This window comes from Phalacrocorax aristotelis, chromosome 3 (assembly GCF_949628215.1).
Source record: "Phalacrocorax aristotelis chromosome 3, bGulAri2.1, whole genome shotgun sequence".
Taxonomy (NCBI): Eukaryota; Metazoa; Chordata; class Aves; order Suliformes; family Phalacrocoracidae; genus Phalacrocorax; species Phalacrocorax aristotelis.
The window spans coordinates 27,476,296-27,502,285 of record NC_134278.1 but is presented as its reverse complement, the minus strand read 5'-3'; the positions used below and the strand labels follow the sequence as shown (position 1 = coordinate 27,502,285).

At 39.4% G+C, this 25,990-nt stretch overlaps 1 protein-coding gene across 4 annotated transcripts in view; it reads left to right on the top strand.

Annotated features, from left to right (window-relative positions):
- The first annotated feature begins 4,239 nt into the window (after positions 1-4,239).
- HMGCLL1 (3-hydroxy-3-methylglutaryl-CoA lyase like 1) overlaps positions 4,240-25,990 on the top strand; it is a 92,647-nt gene continuing 70,896 nt past the window's right edge. Inside the window, exon 1 of one of the 4 annotated variants that reach the window (XM_075086999.1) lies at positions 4,240-4,330. Coding sequence is in view for 2 of the 4 variants with exons in the window: in XM_075086997.1 (XP_074943098.1) it covers positions 4,615-4,731 (117 nt within the window). In the remaining 2 variants the exon portion in view is untranslated. Of the gene's footprint in view, positions 4,331-4,484; positions 4,732-25,990 lie in introns of those variants that run through there. The other 3 variants (XM_075086997.1, XM_075086998.1, XM_075087000.1) reach the window with 3 other exon arrangements.

Sequence of the window (25,990 nt, the reverse complement as noted above, 5' to 3'; positions counted from 1 at the left end):
AGACTGGGTGGAGAGGAGAAGAAGATGCTAACTGCATTTATGTGAAAAACAGAGATGGCAATGTAGTCTGTGTAATGGTAGGCAAAATACTTGCTCTTAAAAGGAAATATTTTCTTAAATATTATAATAGCACCTTGAAAATCCATTCAGAATTGGCTCATTGTTTCTCCTGATAATGACGAGTGGTAGTTCAGGTCACTGAGACAAAAAACTTACAGTTTAAACGATGGAGTCAGACAAAGGACACATTTAGTTCATCAGCATTTCTGTCAGTTATGGAACTAACTCAAATGGAGAATGTTCACCATAAATAAGCACCTTCTGCTAGAACTCTTTGCTGTCTTTGATCTGCCTTGTAAATTATATGTAGCTATACAGTGCTGGTACTTTGGAGATCACCCAAAGGGCTGCAGAGTACCATTCTCACCAGTATAAAAGGCAGTGCCCTTTATAAATATAAAATAACATAGCTTATGGTACATCCCTTTCTTTTATGGCTCTCTGTATAGGTGTGTAATTGCTGTGATTATGAAACTAGGTCTAAGCTCACAGAATTTCCTTCTTCTCCTATTTCATACTGCCAAGTAGTATGAGAATAAAATTAAAATGTTTCAGGTTTTTATTTGTTTGTGTATTTTACATTTTGATCTAGTTGGCAAAAAACCCTGTCATCTGACTGAATTAGTGAAAGGATAGAAAAGAACAGGATCCAACATCTGGCAAGACGTAACTTGGACTTTCTTCTTGATTGTGTCTGTTTCAAATGCCAGGTGTCTATCACCTGGCGTGTAGTCTTACTTTGGCAAAATAAATCTACTACTAACTCTCTGAAGAATGCCATCTCTGAATGATGCCGCGGCTAATGGAACATTGATTTACTGCCACAACTGTAAAGAATATTTTTTAACATTGTGTTACACTTCCCATTTATTTAGATCAACCAGACCTGCCATATGTGAGAAGTTATCTGCACTTTTCTCCAATAAAACTGAAATGGTGAAAGCTTTGCTTTCCCTGAGGTATGATCCACTATTGGTAGCCCCACTGTTTTTTCTTTAGCCCTCATCTTCTTTGTCAGGGCTGGATCATATTATTCCTGCAATGCTTGCCAGAATTCTATGGCTTATTTGTTGTTTGAGGCTCACCATATGTGTCTTTGACCCCTGCCTAGTAGGCACCTTGGCTGCTTTCCAGTTTGGCACTTACAATTATCAGCAGTATGAATAACTCCCTTGCTTCTGATTCTGTCCTTCTTGCTGTCATCAAATCACTCCTTAAACAACTTTCTTATTTTCTTTCAGATGCTTGTAAACGATCAACCTATTTTTACCATGCCTTTCTTGGCCAAAGTTTTGTGTCACACTGCAGGAAATCCAACATCTTGATGTTTCCACTCCTAATGATTTGACTGCCAACTACCTGTGTAATGGCATGGGAACAATAAAGAGTACAGAAACATCTCTCATGTTAATATTTGAAGTTTCTCTGCATATTACACAAATTTGCGGGTTCTCCCCCTCTGGTAGGCTTGGTGGCATCACTTTTATGAGAGATTTTTTCTTCTAGTGAAAAGCATTCCTTTTGATAAACGTTTAAAAACCTTTGACCAGAATACTGCGTGAGCCAATGACAATGATAGATTCAGAGCAGTATCAGAATGATAAACAGTTTTGAGACAGATGGAAAGCCAAAAGCCAGTCATGTGCAATTTCTGTTCGCTACCCTGATGTAGCGCTAAACACATCTGAGTCCTTCCATGTGTTCTAGTAAACTGAAGTTGTTCCAAAATGCCATTGTTGAACAAAAAATATGCAGAATCAAAAAAAGGAACAGCACAGGGCATACAAAGGTCCAGGCCATGAGAGGCCCGTGTGCTGCTACAGAAAGATCTACAGAAGTCTCCATTATTCTTTATATGATTTTGCAAACATTTCAACCAGTAAATATGTTGGTACTACCCATGAAAGTAGGCACAGTTAAGCAGCATATTGTACCATATCTACCTTCATGTTAACAGAAAAAGTCGGGTGGAATAAGGTTTTTAGCCCCTGCAAGCAGAGAACAGTATCAGCATGATTGTGTCTGCTGACGAAGCGCTCTTCTTGGAGCTACTTCCACACTGTGCTGTCCCTCGTGACTCTTGTTTAGGAATAAGAGTTTGGTTTTGCTCTAAAGGTTTTAACGCACATGGGAGTTTCAGATGAACGTGTTTTATTTATGTGTCTCTCGATTTTGAAGCAACTACTTACATAGAATTAGAAGCACCAGTTAAAAAAATTCACTGCTAAATTGCCAAGGGTGAAAAACAAATTCTGATTTCAGGAAGAATGAGAAGTAAAACAGAAAAAAACAATGAGAAACTGTTGCATGAGAACCCTGTTTATTTGGGATTACTTTATAATATATCACTCATGTTTTCCTTCTCTGCCCAACAACATTGGGATTTCAGGTAGAGATGCTCCTTTTCAGCGTATTTGGTGTCTTTTCAGCAGATTTGTGTCGGAAAATGTTCACAGTGGACTTAGACCAGAAGAGCACATTGATGCTTTAAGGACTACAAAAATGGCATTCAATTCTGGCATTATGTTTTTATGGTTATGTTTATAAGAACAGTGACAGACAAAGAAACAATGCTATTAGAGGGGATTTAGTGCGGAGAAGATAGCAGTTTGATGGCTAAGGTACCTGCAGAGGGTTGTAATAAACCTAATTTCAGAGGTGTTTGTAGGGAAGGTGATTAACAGCAATATGAAGTTTGACTTCAGTATTGGAGTAACTTGAGAACAGGTCAGGTATGTAGGAGAGGTATACTTTATAGACAGATACACACTAACTTCCTCACGATTGCATTTTTCACCCTATTTCCAACTCGCTATGAAATGTATAAAAAAGTGCAAATGGCAATTATTTACCTCAGTAAAATGTTTTTCTCTTCACATGTATCAAATCATAGATAAACCGTCTCTCACTGGGAGACAAAAGAGAATGGCTTGATTTTATGCCCAGTCTTTGTATATTTTATGCTTAGCTTTACAGGTAACAAGACCAAAGCAAGTATCCAGAGTCAGCATTGAATGGAAACTTAGTGGAATTTCAAACTGTGAAAATATGAGAATTCTGAATTCACAAATATTTTACTGGAAGAAGGCAGAAAAGATACTAATGCCTGAGATCAGTCAGCAGAGAAATCCCCTGACACTTTTCTGTGGCCAGATTTGGAATTGCAGAGAGGCTCACTTACCAGTGCTATTTTAAAATAAATTTTAAAATCTTATTTTAAATATTTTATTTCTAAAAAGCTGTCATTATCCTTGAAAAACAAAAATTTCTCAGCCAATCAGCCAGCACCCAGTTTTGGTTTACAATGGCAGTCAGAAACAGGGAGGGTTTTGGATGCCCAGAACAGCAAGCTTGAAATGCAAAAAAGCAAAAGAAAAAGACGGTGCTTCGAGAGCACCGTGATTATCTGTGAACAACTGAAACAGAGACTTGGCTGTGAACCTGATTATCTTTTGCAGCAGATGACTGAGGGAAAGGTTAGTGAATTTAACAAAAAATCCTCGATACCCCGGAAAAGGAACTATCCAGAAACAATTTCCAATGCATACGGTATTTCGCTTGAGAGTAGTTTGGAAAGTTGGCTGACACGCTGAATGCTGAAGGAGATGACAAAATATAACCTGCTGCTTCTAAGAGCGCTGCTAAAACCTGGAAAGTATTCCATTTGCTATGTTCTAAGTTTCTGCTACCCAAGTGAAAAGCTAAGTGCAAGCATGTGCATGAAGCCACTTGTCAAACACCTGCTGCCACCTCAACGGCCAAGCGAGCAGGACAGGTTTTATTCCACACGGCTGGCACAGGCCTGTGATCCCGAACAGGGCAAGCAGTGTATCTTCACATAATACAGGTTAAAACAAGGTTAAGACTCAGAGGTAACCTTTTTATTTTTCTATCCACACACAAGAAAGAGTTTTCACATGAATTGCCTTGACTATGCTCCCTTGTCAAAGCAGCCCGGTTTCTTCTCCCTACTCCTCTTCCCTTTCAAGCCTTGTGCCAAAAACATTTGACGCCCAGGCCGGGCGCCATGTCCCCGGGGCGTACGGAGTGAAAGGGGGATACGGGGCAGGGTGCCTGGCTCTCCCCACGCTCGGCCTCTCCACCCCGCCCGAGCTGTGGGCCCGCCGGCTCGCCTCAGAGGTCTCTCCCCCACCCTCGCCCCCGCCCCCGCCCCGCAGTGGCAAAGCGCTGCGGCGCCGGCCAAGCCCGCACCAAGGGCACGCAGCCACCGCCGGGGCTCCGCTGCCAGGCGGCCCCAGCGCCCGGGAAGGTGAGGAGGGAGAGGAGACGTGGCGGCCCCGCGGCAGCCGCCGGCGAGCTGAGGCGGCGGTTGCCGCAGCAGCAGCGGCTGCCGCGGGAGGGGGCGCGGCGGGGGTGCCGGCGCGGCGGGCTGCCGCGCTCCGCCAATCACAGGCGCCGCTCGGGGCCGGGCTGCAGCCGGCGCTTGCGGCGGGCCGGCGGTTGCGGCGGGTCTCCCGCGGGCCGGGAGGCTGCGCCGACCTTGCGGCTGGCGGCAGCCGGCCAGCGCCCTGCCGCCGCCGCCGCCGCCGCGCCATGGGCACGGTGCCCTCGGCGCTGAAGCACTGCCTCAGCTACCAGCACCTCCTCAAGGAGCAGCTGTGGATCGGGGAGCCGGCCGCGCCGCCGACTGCGGCTCCGCACCCCGGGCAGGTATCACCAGGCGGGGGTGAAGGGGTGGGGACGGTGCCGGCCCTGCGAGGCGCGGCCGCCGCCAGGGGGAGGCCGGGGCCCGCCGGGCGCGGGGCGGCTCCGCCGCCCCTTCGCCTCCGCCGCCGCCCCTTCCCCTGCGCCGCCACCCCTTCTCCGCCGCCGCCTCGCCCCTCAGGCACGTCCCCTGCACCCCTGCTGCCCGCCCTCGGCCTTCGCCCCCCTCCCTGCCCGCGCCGCCGGCCGCCGCCGAGCGGAAGGGCGTGCGCCGGGGGTGGGGGGGGGGGGGGGGGGGGAGGGGGAAGGGGTGGGAGGGAGGCCTCTAATCCTCACGCGCCACAGGCCCTTTCGTGGTCACTATTTCAGAACACGAGTGGTTTTAAACCATCTGAGTAGTAGTACGCACGCAGGTGGGCATCTCTAGTGGCGCTGGGGGCTGGCATGTGGCAGTGTTAAATCCACTCATCTGTGGTTCCCCCCCGCCTGTTACAATCCACTCTGTGAAAAGTCGTAAAATTGTAGGGTGGCACATATTTTGGCAAGGCCGCCGTATCGCCCTTGCTCCGGGGTGTTTGTGTTTCTCATGCGAGTGTGGTGGGCCCATCTGCTGCCGGGTGGGGAGTCACTACAGCCGTAAGGGTCCGGAGGGTGCAGAGGCAGAACTGTCAACTCCTCTGGACCAGCTGTACCCTCCTTGTGGCCTGGGGTGCCTTGAGGTGCTGGGGTGCTCTGAGGACCGATGGGATTGTCATGGAGGGATGAGTGGATATGGTTCCTTTCCCTCCTGTCTGTCCGCCATGAAGAAGTGTGGAGAGTGGCTGGAGGTAGTGGGGAGTGGGAGAGGAAGCTAGATGAGGAGGCACATGGCAGGTGGCCAAATGAAGACCATAGGCCGTGACTGTCCTAATCATAGAATCGTAGAAACATTAAGGTTGGAAAAGACCTCTAAGATCGTCAAGTCCAACCATCAACGAAGGAAAGGAAAAGCTACCAGTGGCTTTAGGGAGAGGCTGTGTAAATCTGGAAGAACACTGGAGCAAATGTCAATATGAAGTACTCAAAGAAGGAAATAATTTTGAGCGTGTCATTGCCTTCACTATGACAACACACTTATTGTTGGGGCATATTGTGTCTGAACTGTCATTCATTCAGAGTCTAACTCCAGTAATCAGTCGGTGCTTCAAACAGTAAAAAACATAAGGCAAGCCTAGAATAAAATTGGTTTAAAAATCATGCCTTAAAAAAAATGCACTTCATGATCATTACATCTTTCTTCTGTTTTTTATACCTTTTGGATATACCGGGGGTACATCTTCCATTTTTGTCCACCACCTGGAAGTGAAATTTAGTTATTTGGTAGCAATGTAACTTAAGAGTTGGGGAGAACATGAAAAATACAATGTTCTGATTGCCATGAAAGCTAGCAGCTTTGTAGTTTTGTAATTTGTAATTTTACTTCAGATGATCTGGGCTTCATGTCTCAAAAGGTACATATATGGAATACCCAAAGCAATACTGTTGTGAGCACAGAGTTCTGCATAGCTAAGCTCCATACAGGTTCCAGCTATCACAATTCCCTGAGAATAGTGTCTATCCAGCATCAAATTTTGGGGAAAAAATAAAACATAATTCCTTCTGTTGTTTCTGTAAAAGTGGAAAAACGTTTTCTTATTGTAGTAAGAAATGAATGAAAGGGCTTTTATGTATTAGACATGAAGCAAAGCACTATAATCCTCTTCATGTATCCTTGCTACATTTTGGTGCATCATCTTCTTTCAAAAGATGTGAACGTTTTTTAAAAATCCCTTTAAAAGACCTTGATACGCCATTTGATTGCGTCAGTCTCTGCCCTCTGTCAGACGAAGCATCTGAAAGCTGCAAGGGCTTTTGCAACAGAGGGGGTTTGAAGTCAAAGACAAGCAATAATATCTTCCCAGAAAATCACAGATAAAAAAGAAATTTCGTTATTGTAATGGATGCCTGTAACTTTTGCTTGTTTTTTGCAGTGCTCTTCTTTGATTTTCATCACCTTTTTTTACTCCAAGGATGCAGAAAGATGTCTTCCTGAGTGAACAGCAAACATGAGAATTTGCTGCTTAACCTCCCTGTGCACGCTGATGTGATTGTAAGCTGCACAGTCTACTGAGCCCATTGACGCTAATTAAGTCTGGAGTTGGTCACTGTTAATGTTTTAACATTTGCTTCTGCATTACCTCACTGTGATTTTTATTAGATGATTTTAATAATAATTTTCTTTACATGAATCTGTTCAAATCTCCATTTTTCTCACGTGGATGCTTAAATAACCCAAAAAGATTTTCCTTATGCTTGAGTGCATTCTGTACCAATCCTGTTCAAGAAAAAAACATATTCCTCTTTATGCGATCTAGAAACCATACGGGCTCAAGTGATGGTTGTAAAAAGTGTTTTTCTGTTTTGACCACTGTATGCAAGACAGTTACGGGGTCACCAGTGTAATCACATTTATGTGGGTACACCAAGAAATAAAATAGGGGAAGGGTTGTAAGGTGCAAGAACAGTTTCCGAGAAGTAATTTAGTACTTTCATGGCTGATGAAAATAAGGAGTTGATTTACTTGCTGAAATCTTTTCAGGAGTTTTTCAGGATTTTTCCTTAAATACAAAGTAAAATGTAGGTGTTATTAGAGTGTTGCTACCAGGGCTCTTGTAAAGCTAAAATAATTCGATTTTGTCTAAAAAATCCTAAATATATAAAAATTTAGTTATATACTGTGCTGACTAATCTGTAAAGGTCCAGGTTTAACCACTTGGAGCTGTATCAGAGGCAAAATAATAGGTCCTAGAGTGAGTAGTGGGATGTCTTAGTCTTTGTTTTCTCTTAATTTTTCTGTTTCATTTAGCCAACAATTTTGTGGTATTTTTACAACTATATTTGACTTTAAAACATAGGGTTGCTCAAGGAGCAAAGTTATTGAAAAGAAGAGGTGAAAAGCAAAAGGTAATTGGACTAATGGCTAGACAGAAAGTAAATATAATCTTCTACTATTAGTAGAATTTACTAATGTCTATTTCACTCTTATTTAGACTAGTTTGTATTACATAAAAAACCATCAAACACCCGGCTAGTCAATGGGACACCACATTCCCGTTACAGTATCTTCATCTTATTCCATTTTCTCAATTTCTTAATCTTGTTTAGTTCAGAAATATTGTCTTATGTTTCATACAAGGGGATCCTAGGTCGGCTTCATCCTCTTTGCGTTACCCCAGTGTATACTGTTTTTATTAATAAGTCTGATTAATTTAATGATAAAGGTCCAATTAATTTTACTAAATAGGATCTGTAGCTACCAGAGAATTTGTTAAAGACGTGAATTTATGTCAGAACTGCAAAATGTGCTAGGATCTACCTAGAGAGGAGGTGGCAGTAGATGTTGCAGTATTAGGGAGATTTCCACAGTGATTGAGATTGCTACTGGTGGTGACTCGCAGCACTTGACGGAATTTGTAATGTACTTTGTGTTCTGTTTTTTAAAAAGCTCAGGCTGAGTGTCAGGAAAGCTGGCTGTTCATCCGCTGCTGATGGTTGTCCTCTGGCTTAGCAGGAACCTTCTGGCTGGAAAGAGAGATGGTCTGAGAGCAACTGACATTGGTCTCATCCTACAGACTTAATGATATGTTTTCATGTAGGTTAAAATGAAATGTTAATGCATTAGGAATATGCTAAGGACACAGCAGGAAAGAGCTGGATGGCTAAAGAAGTGGTGTAGAAGTCTGGGATGAAATTCAAGGGTATAGAGTGATTAGGTACTTCGAGACTAATAACCCAAACTAGAAACTGTGACATTGTCAGTTAGAAACGATTGAAGAGGAGAAGAACCTTGGCATACTCACAAATCATAGGAGGACTGTAAGCTGCCAGTACAGTACAGGTGTTTAAAAAATCAAATTAAGTTCTTGGATGTATCAGATCAAGTATTTCCAGTCAAGCTGGGAAATGTTAGTGCCATTGCAAAAGACTGTATCTGAGGCCTGTTCAATTTTGGTTAGTCATGTTCAAGAAATTGAATTCCAGCTGGGACAAGTTAGGTCTTGCACCACTGGAATGGCCAGGAAAATGGAGATGAAATGTAAAATGACTTTGGTTTGTTTGATATCTAGTGTTAAGACCTGGAGGATGGGCAGGGAGGGAGGAAGAGCAGAGAGTTGCTTAAAACAAAGGAATATGTTGCTCCACGTGAACAAATGCTTGTAATCTGTCTATATATTAAATACAGAGTAGAGTTTTAAAAGCTAAGTATCAAGTGGTAACATTCATTAATAGCTTTCTAATCAAAGTAATGAGGGTGAATAACCTGTATGATTTAGGTTTAGAAAAAGGATTATATGATGTGGTTTCCACGGTAGAGAAAATAATGGGATTCTTAAGAGATTTTAAGGTTTTTATAAGGAATAGAGGGCTCTAGATATTTAAATGATGTAAAACAGTGACAATTCTAAATCCAGTTTTTAATTACATTGCATGGCTTACAATCCTTTGGAAAAAATAGAATTAGTTGAGGTTAGAGTGTCAGCTTCAGTTTGAATATTCATCTTTTGCCACCTAAAATTAGTGCATCCTACTGTACTAGGTAGAGGGTAGTGGCTAAACATAGGTAAGTAATAAGCATCTTTCTCTTAGATCCTTGTGTTTTAATGTACTAAGAAGTATAGTGTATTAGGATTATATTAGGAGTTACATGATTTGGTAAGAGCTGCTTACATCTACCACAAGCAAAGCAAAAATAAGTCAAAAATAAAACTCTAGTCTCTTGCTGTGCTGGATGTGGCCGTGACTCTAGCAGGTGTAAATCTATCTAAATAATGCTAATATGTGCTATGTTATCTTGTAGGATTTCTGTCACAGATTTAGGCTGTCATATGGGATATAATACCCAGAATTATTCACAGTTGTTTAGTATATTATCATTGGAAAGCACAGTGTACATTATTGTCAGTTTTATAAACTGGAGAGGTACACAAATTCTACATGCTAATTATGTATAATAATGAGCAAAAGCTTGGGTCCTCTAATTTAGACAGCTAACCTCTGTTTCAGTACCTAGGTTGCAGTGATTTATACACTACATGCCTAAATATCCTGACCTAAACCACACAGCCTAAGATTTGCTTATCTCCTCAGTGCATGACACTTGGATCAGGAGATGCACACAAGTGTCTTTTGCAGTTTTAGTTTGCTAGTTTAGATTTTCCAATATTCTATCATGTTTTAAACATATGCTAGAAACCTCTCAAATGTATTTTTAAAGTAACTCAAGAATAACAATGAAAACCACAGTCCATATGACAATAATGTATATTTGTCTTAACCACTTCTTGTATTTGATAGCTGATTCTTGATTCAAATTACAGCATAAAAAATGAGGCATATGGTATTATGCTGTCTGGGGGGAGGCATGTCTATTTTATTTCAATCTTTTATCTACACCTCAGAGCAACTGATTTGAGACACACTATATTTCATGTTCTTTTTATCTCCATGTAATTATATATTCCAGGAACAAATTCACATTTGCAGGCTCTCTTTAAATAACTGTTTAGGCTGTTTTCATTTTCTATTTAATTTATTTAGTTTAAGAAGTACTATAAAAATGTACTGTCAATGATATTTCAAATGTATTTGTTATGACAATTACAATATGTAAGAAACAATAATTTACATTAATTTTTTATCTGCTAAAATTGCATATAAAGTGTATTTTTAACAGAGAAAAAAGAAGCTAGATGTCTTAACTCTATACTGCGGAACTCTTGTTTCTTAACTTTTTAAAAGGATGATGTTATTTAAAGATACCTAAAGAAATCAGTGTAGAAAAAGTATATTAATTGGACAGGGCAAAGATCTTGTATCCTTCCCTTTTCTCTCCTTTACCCACCATTCTTACCTCATTCTGTGTTTTCATCCTGAACTTCCAGTTTTTTTAGATTTTATGTTGTCTTTCATGTAATTTAAGACTAAATAACTGATCACTAATAGACTTTGAAATTCCTGATTTCCAGCCCTTCATATTCCTCTGCATGCAGAAGCCTTGCCAATACAGAACTCAGTAGATGGATCTTTTTCTTGACAAATACATCACAAGAATGGGGCTTCTTTTGTTTTGTTGCAGATTCCCAAGCAACACTTACTTTCTTAATCTTCATAAGATGTAAAGCATATGAAGTTATTAAAAAAAAATGGAATAATAAAGTCAAAACGATTACTTTAACCATAAACTAGAATTAAATTATAAAGTATTAAGTTTGTATCACATGCTGTATCTTTTCTTGATGACTTTGGATATGATAAACGACATTTGATACATGCTGACACTGAAGGTAGTAAATAAAATTCACCCCACTGAATTTAACTAGAGTAGAGAGAGTTCAATGCTGAGCTTTGTCCAAAATTTTCTTTGAAGTCAAGAGCAGTTTCCCCTTTAGAAGATCCAGTCAGTAGACTCATGCCAGTTTTTTCAGCCAGGTATTCTTTGTGCTGCAGAACAAAAGCTCCATGTTTATCCACGTTGGTGGATAAAATGTTGAAGAGAGAAAGTCTGAAAAGGCTTAGTAGTTGGTTTGCTAAAGGTGCCAAACAGGAGGTTAGAAGATAAGAGGCTCACAATAGTAATAATAATAATGATAATGATGTTAATACTACGGCTAATATTAGGCTGATAATAATGGATTTGATGGATGGACCACTCGGTGGGTAAGGAATTGGCTGGATGGACATACTCAAAGAGTTGCGGTCAATGACTCAGTGTCCAAAGTGGAGACCGGTGACGAGTGGCGTTCCTCAGGGGTCGGAATTGGGACTAGCGCTGTTTAACATCTTTGTCGGCAACATGGACAGTGGGATTGAGTGCACCCTCAGTGAGTTTGCCGACAGCATCAAGCTGTCTGGTGTGGTCAACACGCTGGAGGGAAGGGATGCCATCCAGAAGGACCTTGACAGGCTTGAGAGGTGGGCCCATGCAAAACTCATGAAATTCAGCAAGGCCAGGTGCAAGGTCCTGCACCTGGGTTGGGGCAATCCCAAGCACAAATACAGGCTGGTTGGAGAATGGATTAAGAGGAACCCTGAGGACAAGGACTTGGGGGTGTTGGTTGATGAGAAGCTCAACGTGACGCAGCAATGTGTGCTTGTAGCTCAGAAGGCCAACAATATCCTGGGCTGCATCAAAAGAAGCGTGGCCAGCAGGTCAAGGGAGGCGATTCTTCCCCTCTACTCCACTCTGGTGAGAACCCAGGTGGAGTACTGCGTCCAGCTCTGGGACCCACAACATAAGAAAGACATGGACCTGTTGGCACCAGTCCAGAGAAGGGCCACAAAGACAATCAGAGGGCTGGAGAACCACGCTTATGAAGACAGGCTGAGTGAGCTGGGGTTGTTCAGCCTGGAGAAGAGAAGGCTGTGGGGAGACCTTGTAGCAGCCTTCCAGTACCTGGAGGGGGCCTAGGAGAGAGCTGGAGAGGGACTTTTTACAAAGGCATGTAGCGATAGGACAAGGGGCAATGGCTTCAAACTGAAAGAGGGTAGATTTAGATTAGATATGAGGAAGAAATTCTTCACTATGTGGGTGGTGAGGCACTGGAGCAGGTTGCCCAGAGCAGCTGTGGATGCGCCATCCCTGGAAGTGTTCAAGGCCAGGTTGGATGGGGATTTGAGCTACCTGGTCTAGTGGAAGGTGTCCCTGCTCATGGCAGGGGTTTGGAACTAGATGACCTTTAGGTCCCTTCCAACCCCAACCATTTTATGATTCTATGATTCTATAATTAAGTGTAAGTTTGACCTAAATGGAGTCACTGGCTTTTAGTTCTTTTGTGCCTTTGGATTCTAAATAGTGGAAAGATATCAGGAGCTTTTTAGTTGATATAGATTTATGCTATATTGAGATTATTATGTGGGTTTAGACCTTTATAATACAGCTGGAAATGTTGTAAAGGATTTTACAGATCTTGCTCTGCAAATTTGGGAATTAAAAAATGCACAGGAAATTTCAACTCAGACCCAACATCTGTTTTTTGGTGAGATCCTGTTTTTGACTTGTCCCACCTCCACCTCCTTCAAAGCCTACATATGGGCACAGTGATGTTCATTTCCTGTCTTGCCAGGTAAAGGAAAAAGATTCATTTCAGGCACCCCATGTGTCAAATCATCGTTTTAAAATTAATACATCTTGAGATCATTCTTCTTAATTCATTTTCTCATTGCCTTGGCTGAGAGTGAAGATAAGTGACTTGCCTAAGATCAGCTAGATCCAAATTTAATTCCTACTGAAATAAATGGGAGTATTATCTTTGTCTCAGGTTTTCATAGGAATTTTATTTACAATTTGTGGATCTTCTAGCTTCTAGTTTGGGTAAGGAAATCTCACAAGTGCCTTGTAAGACTACTATAGTACTTACCAGTTGGTCAGACATAGAAGTTTTCATGAAGCAAAATATTTACTGCTCCTAATTAATTAAGTTTTTTATCTTTGAACTGTCTGATGAGGTGACTAGTAAGTAGAAGTAACTACTTGTCGCTATAGTGGCTTTGATCACAAGTTAGGTTTTTTTCCCAGTTAGACTTGGCTGGGTACTGAGAATGAAGTTACACTTATTTTCACTCAGTTTTAACGATAGGACTTTTTGCGGTGTTTCAGAGGAAAAAGGTAGCTCCAATTCTGGCAGTATCCAGGTTGGAAGAGTCACTTGTTTATGGAAGTGTGTGTTTGAATTTCAGTTTCTGTGTGAATACCACACAATGAGAAACTGGTGCAGTGTAGGTACAGTTCAGAGATAAAGCTGAAATGAGTTCTGGTCCCCCTCTGCTCTTTCACAACATAAATATTTGAGGCGTTTAACCAAGGTGATGATTCTTAGAAATTTTAGGAATTGAAGGTTATTGAGATCCTTTGTTGTGTCAAATGTGGAAGGAGTTATGTTTAAAGAAACTGTGGGGGACTTCAGGAAAGTTTAGTACTTCAGGCTGTGTTGAATTCTCTTCTATTATTTAGCTCTCATTCATTTAACAAAGGTGAAATATTTTCTTCAGCATTCTTCTTTTCCCCCAAATGTATATTTAAAAAGACAGATGAAGTATGAAAGGGAAATGTGTATTAAAGATGGTGCGTGGTATTGTGAACTTGCTGGGGAATATGTACCACCTTACAGTGTGTGCCAATGCACATCATAATGCATATGTGGACCTTGACATACAGTGTAATGAAGTACTATGCACTCAGTAAGGCTCATCAATTAACTGAACCTCAGAAAATACTGGAACAGGAAAATAGTAATTTTAAGAATGGGAATAAAAAGCTATCAGGCAAAAATTTATAGGAAAAGGTTCTCTCTGGCTATCTAATCCATCTATCTTCTGTCACATAGAAAAACTCATCAGGATATTGAAACTGTGAGAAAAGCTGCTTTATTGAGTGATCCGGAATTTCTGAGATAAGAGATTGTAATATGAGGCATGTAGCTCCATGATCAAAATCAGGCTTTCATACTGTGCTAAATACCAGTAAAGCTAATTCAGCATTTTTGCTTTTCAGCAAAAGGGAAATATTTTATTACTACTGTATTAATGTACACTAGTATAGCCCTTTTGGGGCAGAAATTGCAAAATGGTGGACACATTTTAAAACTAAGTAGTCCAAGTGGAGAGAAAAGTTTTTTTGATTTTGTAATATGTTGATAGTGATGTAAGTTGTAATGAATAATAGAGAGTTTATTAAATATGAGATTATGAATCAGATAAACACTTTATTTTTCTCTCTGGTCTTTTAATCAGTCTCTCACTCCAAAGGAATCAGAAAACTGATAAAGGCATGATTTACATTTCAGGAAAATACTTCAGGGATTAGTTGTGAGGGTTGTTTTTCAATCTTAAGGTATTAGAGTTGGAAGTAATCAGCTCATGACTTTCAGACTTTTATTAGGTTAGACATAATAATAGATGGCGAAAACGTCAATCATAGTTTGGGATGAAATTCTAATGTTGCAGAAGATGAAAAAGATGCTACAGGTGATAAGAATGATATTATACTTACTGTCAGAACATTGTAGCTGATACTATTTTTAGATAATTCCCTTGTTAAATAGAGATTTATTTTATGGTTTGGTGTAAATGAGTGAAAGTTACTCCAAATGTTATATTACATTTGAATTTGTTAGTTGGATTAAATATACTTACGAGAGTGATTCTCAACAGCTTTTGTGACAAAAACCCAGATTTATTACATGCAAAAACTGCTAAAAGGTGCATTGCTAAAAAACTGCGCTGGGTAGACATTTCTTCTTTGTTTGGCTGTTTTTTTGTCCACAGATGTTAGCTGTTTTGTGTGGGAATAAAGGTGTTAGTTTATGAGTTTCTTGGAAAAAAAAGTTTAAAGGCTTTGAATGCATGAGATGTGTGGACTGAAGCGCCAGAGGATATTGGTGGAATGTTAGGTGAAACCCATAGGGAAATAATTCAACAGCAGCATCTGGAAAGGAACTGTATGTGGCTTTAGGGTTTACTTTTAATGCAAGTAGTTAAGATGAGATTAAATAGAGGTGTTAGTATGTGAGAAATGGGGGAGCAAGGTAAGTGATGAAGGTATATCATGTGGAATACTGGGATTAGGAAAAAGATTTAACAGAATCCACAGCTGATCACAGCTGAATTTTTAAAAGCCTGGAAACATAATTTGAATTGAACTATATTTTGGCTTCATAGAAAGCAAAACAGCTAACACGAAGAATTTATTGGGAAGGAGAAGAGGGAGGATAGGCAAGTTTCTTGGCCCTGCTGTGTCTCACTTTTGCCTGAACGGTATGAAGAAGATGGAAAGTTAAGCTACTATGCCAGCAAGCTGTTGGCTATACAGAGAGGAATCGACTGGTGACTGGGAATTTTAGCTTGTCTCCCTGCTGTTTTTTGATATTTAAGACTTGATTCAGGTGTCTAAGCGCAGTTGTCTGGTGCCATGTGGGATGCCCTAAGATAGCTCAGATGGCTCGTAGGGTTGGCAGATATCAAACGGGGTTTATGGGAGACCTGTGCCCTCTGGTGTAATAGCTGGAAGTCAGGTGGGATGCATCTCAAATGCACTAGGTGCCTATAATTAGCCATCTGACTTAGGCCCTTACTACTTGGCTGAGTTGTTTCATAAGTTTTTGGCCATTGCTGACAGTGCTGAGAAGTGGCTTGATTTGGCCAGCCATGCTTCATTGCTGATGCCATTTAAGATGCCCTACAATATTCTACTTTACCTCCAGCTGCCAAAAAAGGCATAGGCCCTGTGTCCTGCATGCTGTGTTTAGGGAACCCTGAGACATTATATATGAATATGTAAGTTGACTGTACTGGGATACTTAGCACACCTATAGACATAAATGTGTGGATATCTAAGTTCAGGTGTCTTAAAGTTCAGTTGAATCCTGTTATTAAGAATGTTTCAGGCCATTTTGACCTTAGTGAGTGGTATGGCTGGATTGCCATTTAGTCCCTAAATATTATTATCTGTCATCAGAGTTTAGAACAATCCTTTGGTCAAGATTACGTGTCACAGTAAAATGAAAATACTGCTAATGGTAATACTATTAGAGGTTTGTTTTTCTTCTTATTGTGTGCTTAGTTAACACTGATCCACTGGTCTTATTACCAGTTTTACAACAACACGCATTTCTTTCTCATCTATTGTAAAACTTATTATCCAGAATATGGAGGCTGAAAAAAATCTCCCTAAATATTAGAAGTGGAAGTGATTAAAAAATTATGAAATCTCATGATTAATTTTGCCATGACAACGCTTAATCCTCTCAAATAGTCTGAAGTGATATGAGCCCATTTTAGTTTTGTTTTTGTCATAGTTTCTCCAGTCCATTTTCTTCTGCTTGTTCCACTCCACTCTTTTCAGGTTTGCATGATTAGAACATGTTAAAATCTTATTACATAACTAATGTAATAAATTGGAAATTTAACCAGTTCAGCAGAAGCTGTGACATATCAGTATAATATAAGTACTTTTTAATAAGCTCAAAAAAACCTGATAATTTTTTATATGTTTATTTTAAAAGTAAAGCGTTGTATCTGTCTTTTTTGTAAATTTCATGAGGAAAATTTTCAATAGCGTTAATTATTATCAGTTACATGGGCAGAAAATGATATTCTTTAAATATGCTGCCATTTGACTGATTCCATTGTGAAAATGGAACATTTTTATAACATCAAGAATGGCGTAGCGTTCAAGATACCATAATTTCCTTCCTACTATTGGGAAATTATTACGGTAACACTTTGCAGATGTTATTTTTTGAACGAGCTTTATAAATTTTAAATTCTCCTGAAGGATGAGTTGCCAACAGTGGCTAAATAAATAACCATTAAACTACTGTCATTTTTATCAGTGTCTTTTGGGAAGAGAGCTATGGAAAACATAGTGGTGGGCCAGCTGTACTTGAATTAAAGATTTCCTTGATCTTTTAGGCACTGCCTTTGGACACAGAAGGTGATTTTGATGGCAATAATAATTGAGAACAGTTGACTTACTTCCAACTTTTTACTTGAGTTCTTAAAGATCTATGCATAACTCACTTTTATTGACAGTGAGGTATTTAAAGAGACTTATCTGATAGGGTGGATGGGCTGGCTTGTCAATGTATTCGTTTCCCCCCCCACCCCGCCCCATTGATATCCCAAAGCATTATAAAGGGCAAATTACTTTCACATGTTGGTCTTGTAAGGATGATCATGCCTCTGCTGTTTCAATGTGTGTGGAAAAAACACCACTCTCTCTGCCTTCTAGAGTTCTGTCTTCAGTCTTGCCTGTAAAACACCATACACACCATAATACTATTACCATAAATAATAGCAAAGGAAAAGTGTGGGAGGTTTTGGCTTCAGTGTCATCAGTATGCTGTTGATCTCAGTTCTCTGTATCCTTTTCATCCAGCCCAGATGGCAGAGTATAATTGCTTTTCCAGGCTTTGACCAAGATAGGGATATGGATGAAAGTGACTTGGCTGCAAATCAACTTGGTTAATGGAGAAATGCTGCTTTCTAGCCAAGGGAAGCATTTAGGGAAATAGGAAAAGGTAATGTATACACCATGTCCTGAAAATACATTTTTAATTTTTGCTAAAGTGACTTGACTGTGTTGGCCTCTTACTAACAACAGAGGCCTCTAGTACCATTTATTATTAATGATTCCATTGTAACACAAGTCTAACTGTGCTTGTCTATGTCTCTGCTACCACCTGACTCTAGTAATGCATTCTCTTCATCATTATTTTGCAAGTTATCTGAAATGAAGTGGGACTACAGAACATCTGTCTGCTTTTAGATTGCATAAACCGTTAGCTGTAGTTGACACTTGTTCAAACCTCTGTGATTCCACATGCTCTACATTTGTTGAAAATGGGAACAAATGCTTTTTAGAAGATGGCAAGTCATCAGTGATAATTCAGGAAGTTCAGACTCATCCAGGAGACTGTTATTTGACAGATCTGGTCTCTTTTTTTTGTTCTCTCAGGTTATGAATGATTTTATGTAAAATACAGACATGAGTATTAAAGAGGGGTTTTCTTTGTTTTCAAAAATTATGAACAGTCTTTGGGCTTGATTTTATCCTTCTGACTATTTGTCCTGTAATGCTGCTACATTGTTTCAGAACGTCCAAATTCATGACAGAGAATTGGACATGGTTTGCAGTTGCTCTTAGAACTGGCTGCTCGTTCTGTAAGACATTCAGTCCCCAGTTTCTGAGATTCCCTTTTTGAAGGGCTGTCAGAACAGCAGTTTTGTTAGCCTGCATCTGCCTGTGGAATTTTCTGATCCAATTGAGCTCACAATTGGCAAATTTTAAGCCATGACCACCAGAAATATTTGCGTGACTCTCTACTGACATGTAATAAGTTGTCCTTGGCAGTATACTTAGAATGTAGCATGGACTGTCATGATTTTGATGATCACAATTTAAAATGAGTAACTTTATGCAATTCAGGTGTTCACATTTCTTACCTTTGCTTACTGAAGGGTGTCTGGAACTATCTTCACATCATAATAATTTTTATACATATTTTCCAGTATACTTTCACTGGCTTTGTTTTAATTGAGATATCAAAATATGCGAAGCACAACAAGATTCAAAAACAACAAAATATGTAAATGAATAAATCTAGAATGTTGATATTTATATGCCAGTATTTTCCCTAAATATTTATTTCTAATATTTGAAATAATACTAGTAATTGTATTTTATGTAATAATGATATTATATATGTTTCTTCGTGAATGTTTATATTTTGAATAGGTGGTCTTCGTAGATTGTGCTCTTTACCATTTTGTAAGGTGGGAAATACAGCTTTTATTCATCTTCTGTCCAGCACAGCCATTACTGTGTACCTGAGATATAACCACCGGTTAAGTTGTGTTCTATCATTTCACTGTATCTGTGCTTTGCACAGTTTTGGGGATTGAAAGGAATATATGAAAAGTTGCAAAGCAAGGACTTAATCAGAGCTGAAGCTAAAGAATATAGCCTAGCAGTTCAGGGTTTTATATGCTGCTACTGGGAAAAACTTGTGCCCAGTGTAGTAGTTCAGTGTAGCTCTTCAATCTTGGAAGAAATACTGTTACATTTTGTGTTCCTTTCAAATAATGGAGAGATCAAGAAGAAAATCTAGTTTTTGAAGAAACTGAGAAGGTCATAAAGAAACACAGGATAATATTGTTACAAGATCAGGATGGTAACCCATGTAATTTGTTTGACTAAGAGTAGTAGTTTCAGAATGCATTCCAAAGCCATGACAAAATAAAAAAACAATGAGGAATCTTTAAGCCTGTTTATTGCTTCTGAATGCAGATACTTCCTCATGAAAGGGGAAAATGAGAAATATTCTAAGAATGAAAGTCAGTTTAGTCTTTGATGTGATATGAAAGTACAACAGAAAACAACTTGCATCCTCTCATGTATTTAAAAATCTGTTAGGAAATTATTAGAGCTTATTTTTATGCTTTTAAAATAAAAGTGAAACTAGGCACCTCCAAACAGTATTCAAATATATGACTACCCTTTCAAATAAGCAAAATGGAAAGAGCCAGGGTGTCAGCGTATGTGTAGTCATAGTTCAAGCCGAGCTCACCTGAATTGGTTATATGAGGCAAATTATACGTTGGAGGCAGCTGCAGGTTTTGTTTGCGTCTCCGAGTGGCTAAGCACATCCACTGTAAGCTGAAGGGTAAACTGCAAACCATAGAAAACAATATTCAGCAGGTGTTTCACACAAAGTATGTGAGAGTTGACCTCTTCCCGTCTAGTATAAAAGAAGATAGTCTGAGAAGTGAGGAATTCCTTCTCTCTTACTCCTTCTGTTAGACTTCTGCAGACAGAGATTATAGTGATTTATTAACTCTGTAGCTCTTTTGGAAAATGTGCTATTTTATGTTTGGCCTGAAAGAAATGTCCTTTCATATAGAAAGGAGTTGTTTGTTTGATTTGCTACATCTTGATACATTTTGCTAAGATCTGGGAGATACTGTGCTGCGAAATAGATCTGTACTCTTCGTACCCCTCAGGCAATTCTCTGCACAATAAGTGATTTAGCACAATTGTGTATCGTGTCTCAGTTTTCTCTTTTGTAAGCGGAGTTGTATTTGTGTATCAGACAGAACTCTTTTACTGTTAGTTGGATTTTGGTGTATTATTTTGTTGCTTGAACAAGACATTATCCTTTGGGTTTACTCTCACAGCATCTGATAGCTGTAGCCTCCACTGGGTAAGGAGATGGTGCAGCAGGATCAGAGAGAGTTAATGTACAAAGCACTAAATTTCCGATGTTGCTTATGACTGCTGCTGCTCTAATCTGGAGCATGTGATATTACTGGCCTCCATCAGCAAAGCTTCTACTTACAGTGCTAGCCATTAACAGCTACTGCACTTTCTTTTTACGTACAACTGACAGAAAGGGTCAAAGAGAGGGAGAAATAGGCTGCATTCTACTCCCAGCATGTATGACTTGGGATAAAGAAATGCTGAATGGGATGTCAGGGAGCAAGGGTCAGATATTGCAATGAACTCTAGAATAAGAAATTTCTCAGTTCAATTGTCAGGGAGCAGCGAGGCCCAACAGCTCCCTAAGGGAGGGGAGCTGAGGGTGGTAACAGGACTGGCAGGTTACCAGCCAAGGTCCCATCCCACAGCAGCTAAGTGAGGTGGGCAGGGTAGGCCTAGGGGTGGTAGCCAGGTTCAAGCAAGAGTCTAGGCCATTGGCCTGGTTTGTGGTGATAAGGGAGGTCTAAGGTTAGACCTGTGAATGCAGGTCAGTGAGTCGGGGTCAGGATTCAATTCAGCCATGGTAATCAGGATTGCCTATAGAGTCACATGCAGCCCAGTGATCATTAGGCAGGTCCGTAGTGGTGAGAGAGGTCCAAGGTCAAACTGGAAAGTCAGTCCATGCGTCAAAGTCTGGATCAAAATGAATGCTCTGTTTACAGAGGAGTTAAGGTAAAACAAGGAGGCAAGAATTCAGTTGTTCTAATTGTTTCTAATGTGTAGCTTGGGCAGAAGAATAGAAATCATGCCAGTTGCTGCAAAGAGATGCTCTGAAACAGGAATTAGAATCCTCTTCATGGTACTGATGCTGCTTAAATATCCATGTGCTACATGTTCCTTTTGAGATACCTGAAAATTGTTGATGTGTAAGGTATCAGTTGCTGAGGGTCTATTTTGGATTGAAATGATCTGCTACAAGGGGTAATGTTACTTCCTCTCTTCTATGTATTTATCTGTATTCCATTTTTCAGTGAGGAAGGGCTTAGAGGCAAAGATGAAATGTGGCAGCAGGAAGGATTGGGAATTGGGTCAGCAAGGAAGCGTAAAAACTTAATTTAGAATGATGAAAGGAATACATCACCTACTGAGCTCTTGGAGGAACTCAAAAGAAGTTCCAGTGATTTCTCTTGATAACTCATTGGATGATATATAGTTAATTTGAGGCAGATGTCTGCTTGGGATTAAGAGACCTGAATTAAGATGTAAGTAGGTATCTACAGCAGTTGAAGTTCCTGTGACAGCCAGTGCAGACCTAGGACAGGACTCAGTTGCCTAAATATAGGTGCCGAGTGCCATTTGAAACACCTAGGGTATATGAGACATCCTTATGGGGTAGGCATATCCTGTATACTGTAAAATGCACAAGAAACCTACTTCTTTCTGGAGTGGTGTTCAGTCCTCAAGCAGTTATACAAACCTGGTGACTGAGATCATGGGCCACTAGGTGTGGACCTTAGGGTGACCTGAATTACTCTTTATCTCCATCAGCCATATTAAATAAAGATCCTTCAGCTGCAATGGGAATTTAAACATCTGGCATGCCTTTAGACACCTGTATGGGGGGAACCATAAATGGTTCGGTTCAGTTCAGTTGCCTAACAGATGAGTCTACAGCCATTTAAGATGCCGTGCGGTGTATAAATACTTGACAGATTTGAACTCGATAGATTTGAAATGGGATCTACAGTAAATGGACAAAGTGGGATCCGTGACCTTCCTGAGCAGCACTTGGAGGCCAGAACTCTTAAGCCATCCAGAATGATGCCAGGTACACATGATTAGACAGCAGGAACGAGCTGAGGTTTCTCAACCTTGACCTGAATACCACTCTGAAACCCCACCTTCTGTACCTTCGGAAGACTTATTCTGTAATATATAAATGGTATGTTTCTTTTTTAAATTTATCACTGTTTGTCCATGAGTAGTGTAGTTAAGAGTGTGACTTGAATTTTCTGGTTTTGAATAACAATATTTTTCATAACACAGCAACATTTTACAATCTCTGGAGCATTTTCTATTAATGTCATTTGTTACCTTTTGAACTGTCAGTTCATCAGAATTCTGCTCATTTGATAGAACTCTTTTTACGAAATACTATTTCTAATTCCTAAATAAAGTAATTGTTTTTTCTTATTATTTGTTAGTTAATGTTATTTGCACTTTATGATCTTTGTCGGTACCATTAAAGTCCTCTTTGTAAACAGGCTTAGATGAAACAACTGGCCACTCCAGCAGCATAAGCATTTATAATTCAATTGAATACCCCTGTGTTTAAAATAATATTTTTTCTGTTTTCATATGATTCACTTATATTTTATTGTAAAGAGCCCTGCAACAATTTAATAACGATACTAGCAGATTATATTAAAATTTAATAATTAATGGAAACAACAGTAGAAATGTTAGAGCTATTACTTTACAATAGAAATCCATACACGGAAATCTCAGTTCAGATAATCTGATATATGTAAATCACTACGCTTTCATGAGCTCACACAAGCCCTCTGATAAAAGCTGTAAGCACACTGAAATTAAATTTGAAGAGGTTGACTAAAGTAATACCTGTAGGTTTAATCCTCAGTATGAGAGGGGCGTAGACATACTGGATCAGATCCGGCAAAGGGCTGTGAAGGTGATTAATGGATTGGAGCATCTGTCACATGAGGAGAGGCTGAGAGAGCTGAGAGTGTTTAGCCTGGAGAAAAAAAAGGCTTGGGGATCTTATCAATATATACAAATACCTAGTGGCATGAATAAAGAAGACAAAGTCACTGACAGGATGAGAGGCAGTGGACATAAACTTAAGTACAATAAATTCAATTTAAAGATCAGAAAAGTCTTTTTTACTGTGAGGGTGGTCAACAGTGGAACAGGTTGCCCAGGACTCTCCATCTTTGGAGATACTTAAGACCCAACTGAACATGGTTCTGGGCAGCCTGCTTAAGTTGACCCTGTTCCGAGCAGGGGTGGTTGAACAAGATGATCTCCAGAGGTCCCTTCTGACCTCAACGATTATTTGGTTCATTCCAGATTAAGTTAAGTTTGCATTTAAAGAATTTAATTTTTAAATTATTTACTTGCATTTTATATTTTGCCCTCCTGTGGATGATTTCCAGTTGATTGAATTCTTTCTTGTAGCAGGAAGTCCAAAACTGGACACAGTATTGCTACTCATTAAGTGGCAGGCTACTGTTTCATCTGTGACGTCCCTGTTTATAGTCTAGGATTAGATTTGCCATTTCATCTTTTTTTTTTTCTTGAGAGCATGATGTTATTGACGCATATTCAGTTTGTTATTCTTTTTAATATTCCAGTCCTTCTCTATAGAACTGTTTAGACACACACTCTATCTTCTATTTTACAAAAACCCTTTTTTGTAGGGTCAGAATTATTAAAATGGAGAAATAAACATGATAGAATTTTTAGAGAACAACATGCAAAAATTATCTCAATTAGTCAGATTCAGTTACAATAAGGATAGTCCTAAGCGGTGTGTTATGTATTGCTTTTATTGAAATGCATCTTTTTTATTTCTCTGGTATGTCAACAGAACTTTGAATTCCAGTCCTGTTGTCTAAAGCACTTGCAATGGCTTTGTTTGTGGTGTTTCTGTGTTATCATTCAGGTCATGAATATGCAATGATATAAGAAGAAAAAATTTACTTAATGAAAGCTTCTCAAGGGCTGATTAGTTTTTTTGCTAGTCATGGCCTGTTTCTGGCTACTGTTATCCCAGTGGTCATGTCAACAGCATACAGCAGAAGTTCTAGGACAAATACTCAGTTATCTTTACTGGGGCATATTCACCAGGTGTGTCCCACCATTTTCTGAATATCTGTATGTATTATTTATATCTCACAGGTGAATCTTCTCCATTTTCCCCCTGATTAACTTGGGAATAAACATGCTTCATATTGGCCTTCCGGTGGTGTGAACTATATAAACAAGTGTCTGCAATACCACTTTAGTCTTTGTTTGGTTATGTACTAAGTTTTTAATTTCTTTCTGTTTATTTCCTCTATGTCTTCTAAAGGTTAGAGACATCTCTGTGTTCAGAAGGTTGACCACTGTTTTCTTTGTTCTCCTTCCAGCAATTGTATTATTTATCTCAGACACTTCTCCCAGTGTTTGGGCATTTGTCCATGTCACTGGACATGTACATATGGAGTTATGATGCCACCTCCCTGCTGATCCTTGTTTAAAACTGCTCTCCTGAATAATTCTTCCTTGTACAAGATGGACCCACCGTTGTTCAGTTGTCCTCTGTGCCAGAACACCACCTTGTGGAAAAGGAAAGCAGAGCTTCATCTTTGCTTAGAGATTGAAAAGACCTGAACCTCCAGATTCTTCTCCCTTACTTTTGAGTCCTTTCAGTTGTTTTTGAGCAGCTCTGGGTAATATTTGCCAGTTCTATTAGTGCTGATATGAATGAACTGCATGAACTAAAAATTAGAAGGCTGAATGAACCTCAGCACCTTTATTAGAAGTTCTGAAGCAGTGGCAGGGCTTAAAAAATGTGTTCAATTTGATTACATTTATGGTTATATTAAGAAGATTATAGTGCGCTAATTAAGGGTTACTAGGATTTTCTATAATAAACTTGAATTTTCAGCTATTTATAACTCAGGGAAAATCTTTCCATACAAAAATTTGGCATTCAGTGTCTCAGGCTGAATGGTATGGTTTTCCTTTTTCTATTTAAAAAAAAAAAAAGATTCTTTGGCTGCATTCTGTTGTGAGGGAGGCAATTTTTTTGTGGTTTTATATGCTTTTTGTTCTCCCTTGGCAAGGTTTGATACATGGAAAAAACAAATTTTCCAGGCTCTTAGTCTTTTATGTCAACTATTTCCTTTTTGATATTTCAAACATTGTACTTTGGTAGTCATTACTTTTTAACAGAGCCACTATATAATTCAATAAGCAGTCACGTCTAAATATCTACCATAACTACTTTTTATATTTCATTACCTGAAAATACTTTACACAGTACAATTTAGTAAATATTTTTTCTGAAGCAAAACTATTTACCTGACATGTTTAGTGTTTAATGTAAGTACTTATGTATTTACATAAGGTTCACCTTTTTTTGGATTCTCTTATAAAACTTATTTTTAATTTTTCTATTTATTTCTATTTTCTCTTTATTTTCTGTAGGCTATTTAAGGCCATACTTGAAGGTGTTGAAATTCTCTAAGTTTGTCTTATTGTTGGTTCTGAAAAATCCTTCCTTTCACTCAAGGGGATGGTTGCACGTTTGGAATCCTCCAATTAGAGTTTGGGGGCCTTGATCCCTCAATTCAGGAAGCCCGAGTCCTGGTCAAGGTCCAACACCATCCAGTAGTAAACAAAGAAGTGTTTAAACTCTGCGTAAGTTCTTAAAGACTTCAATCTGTTTTGTGGATTTGAAGCTTGCCTAGTGAATGCCTATGGTAT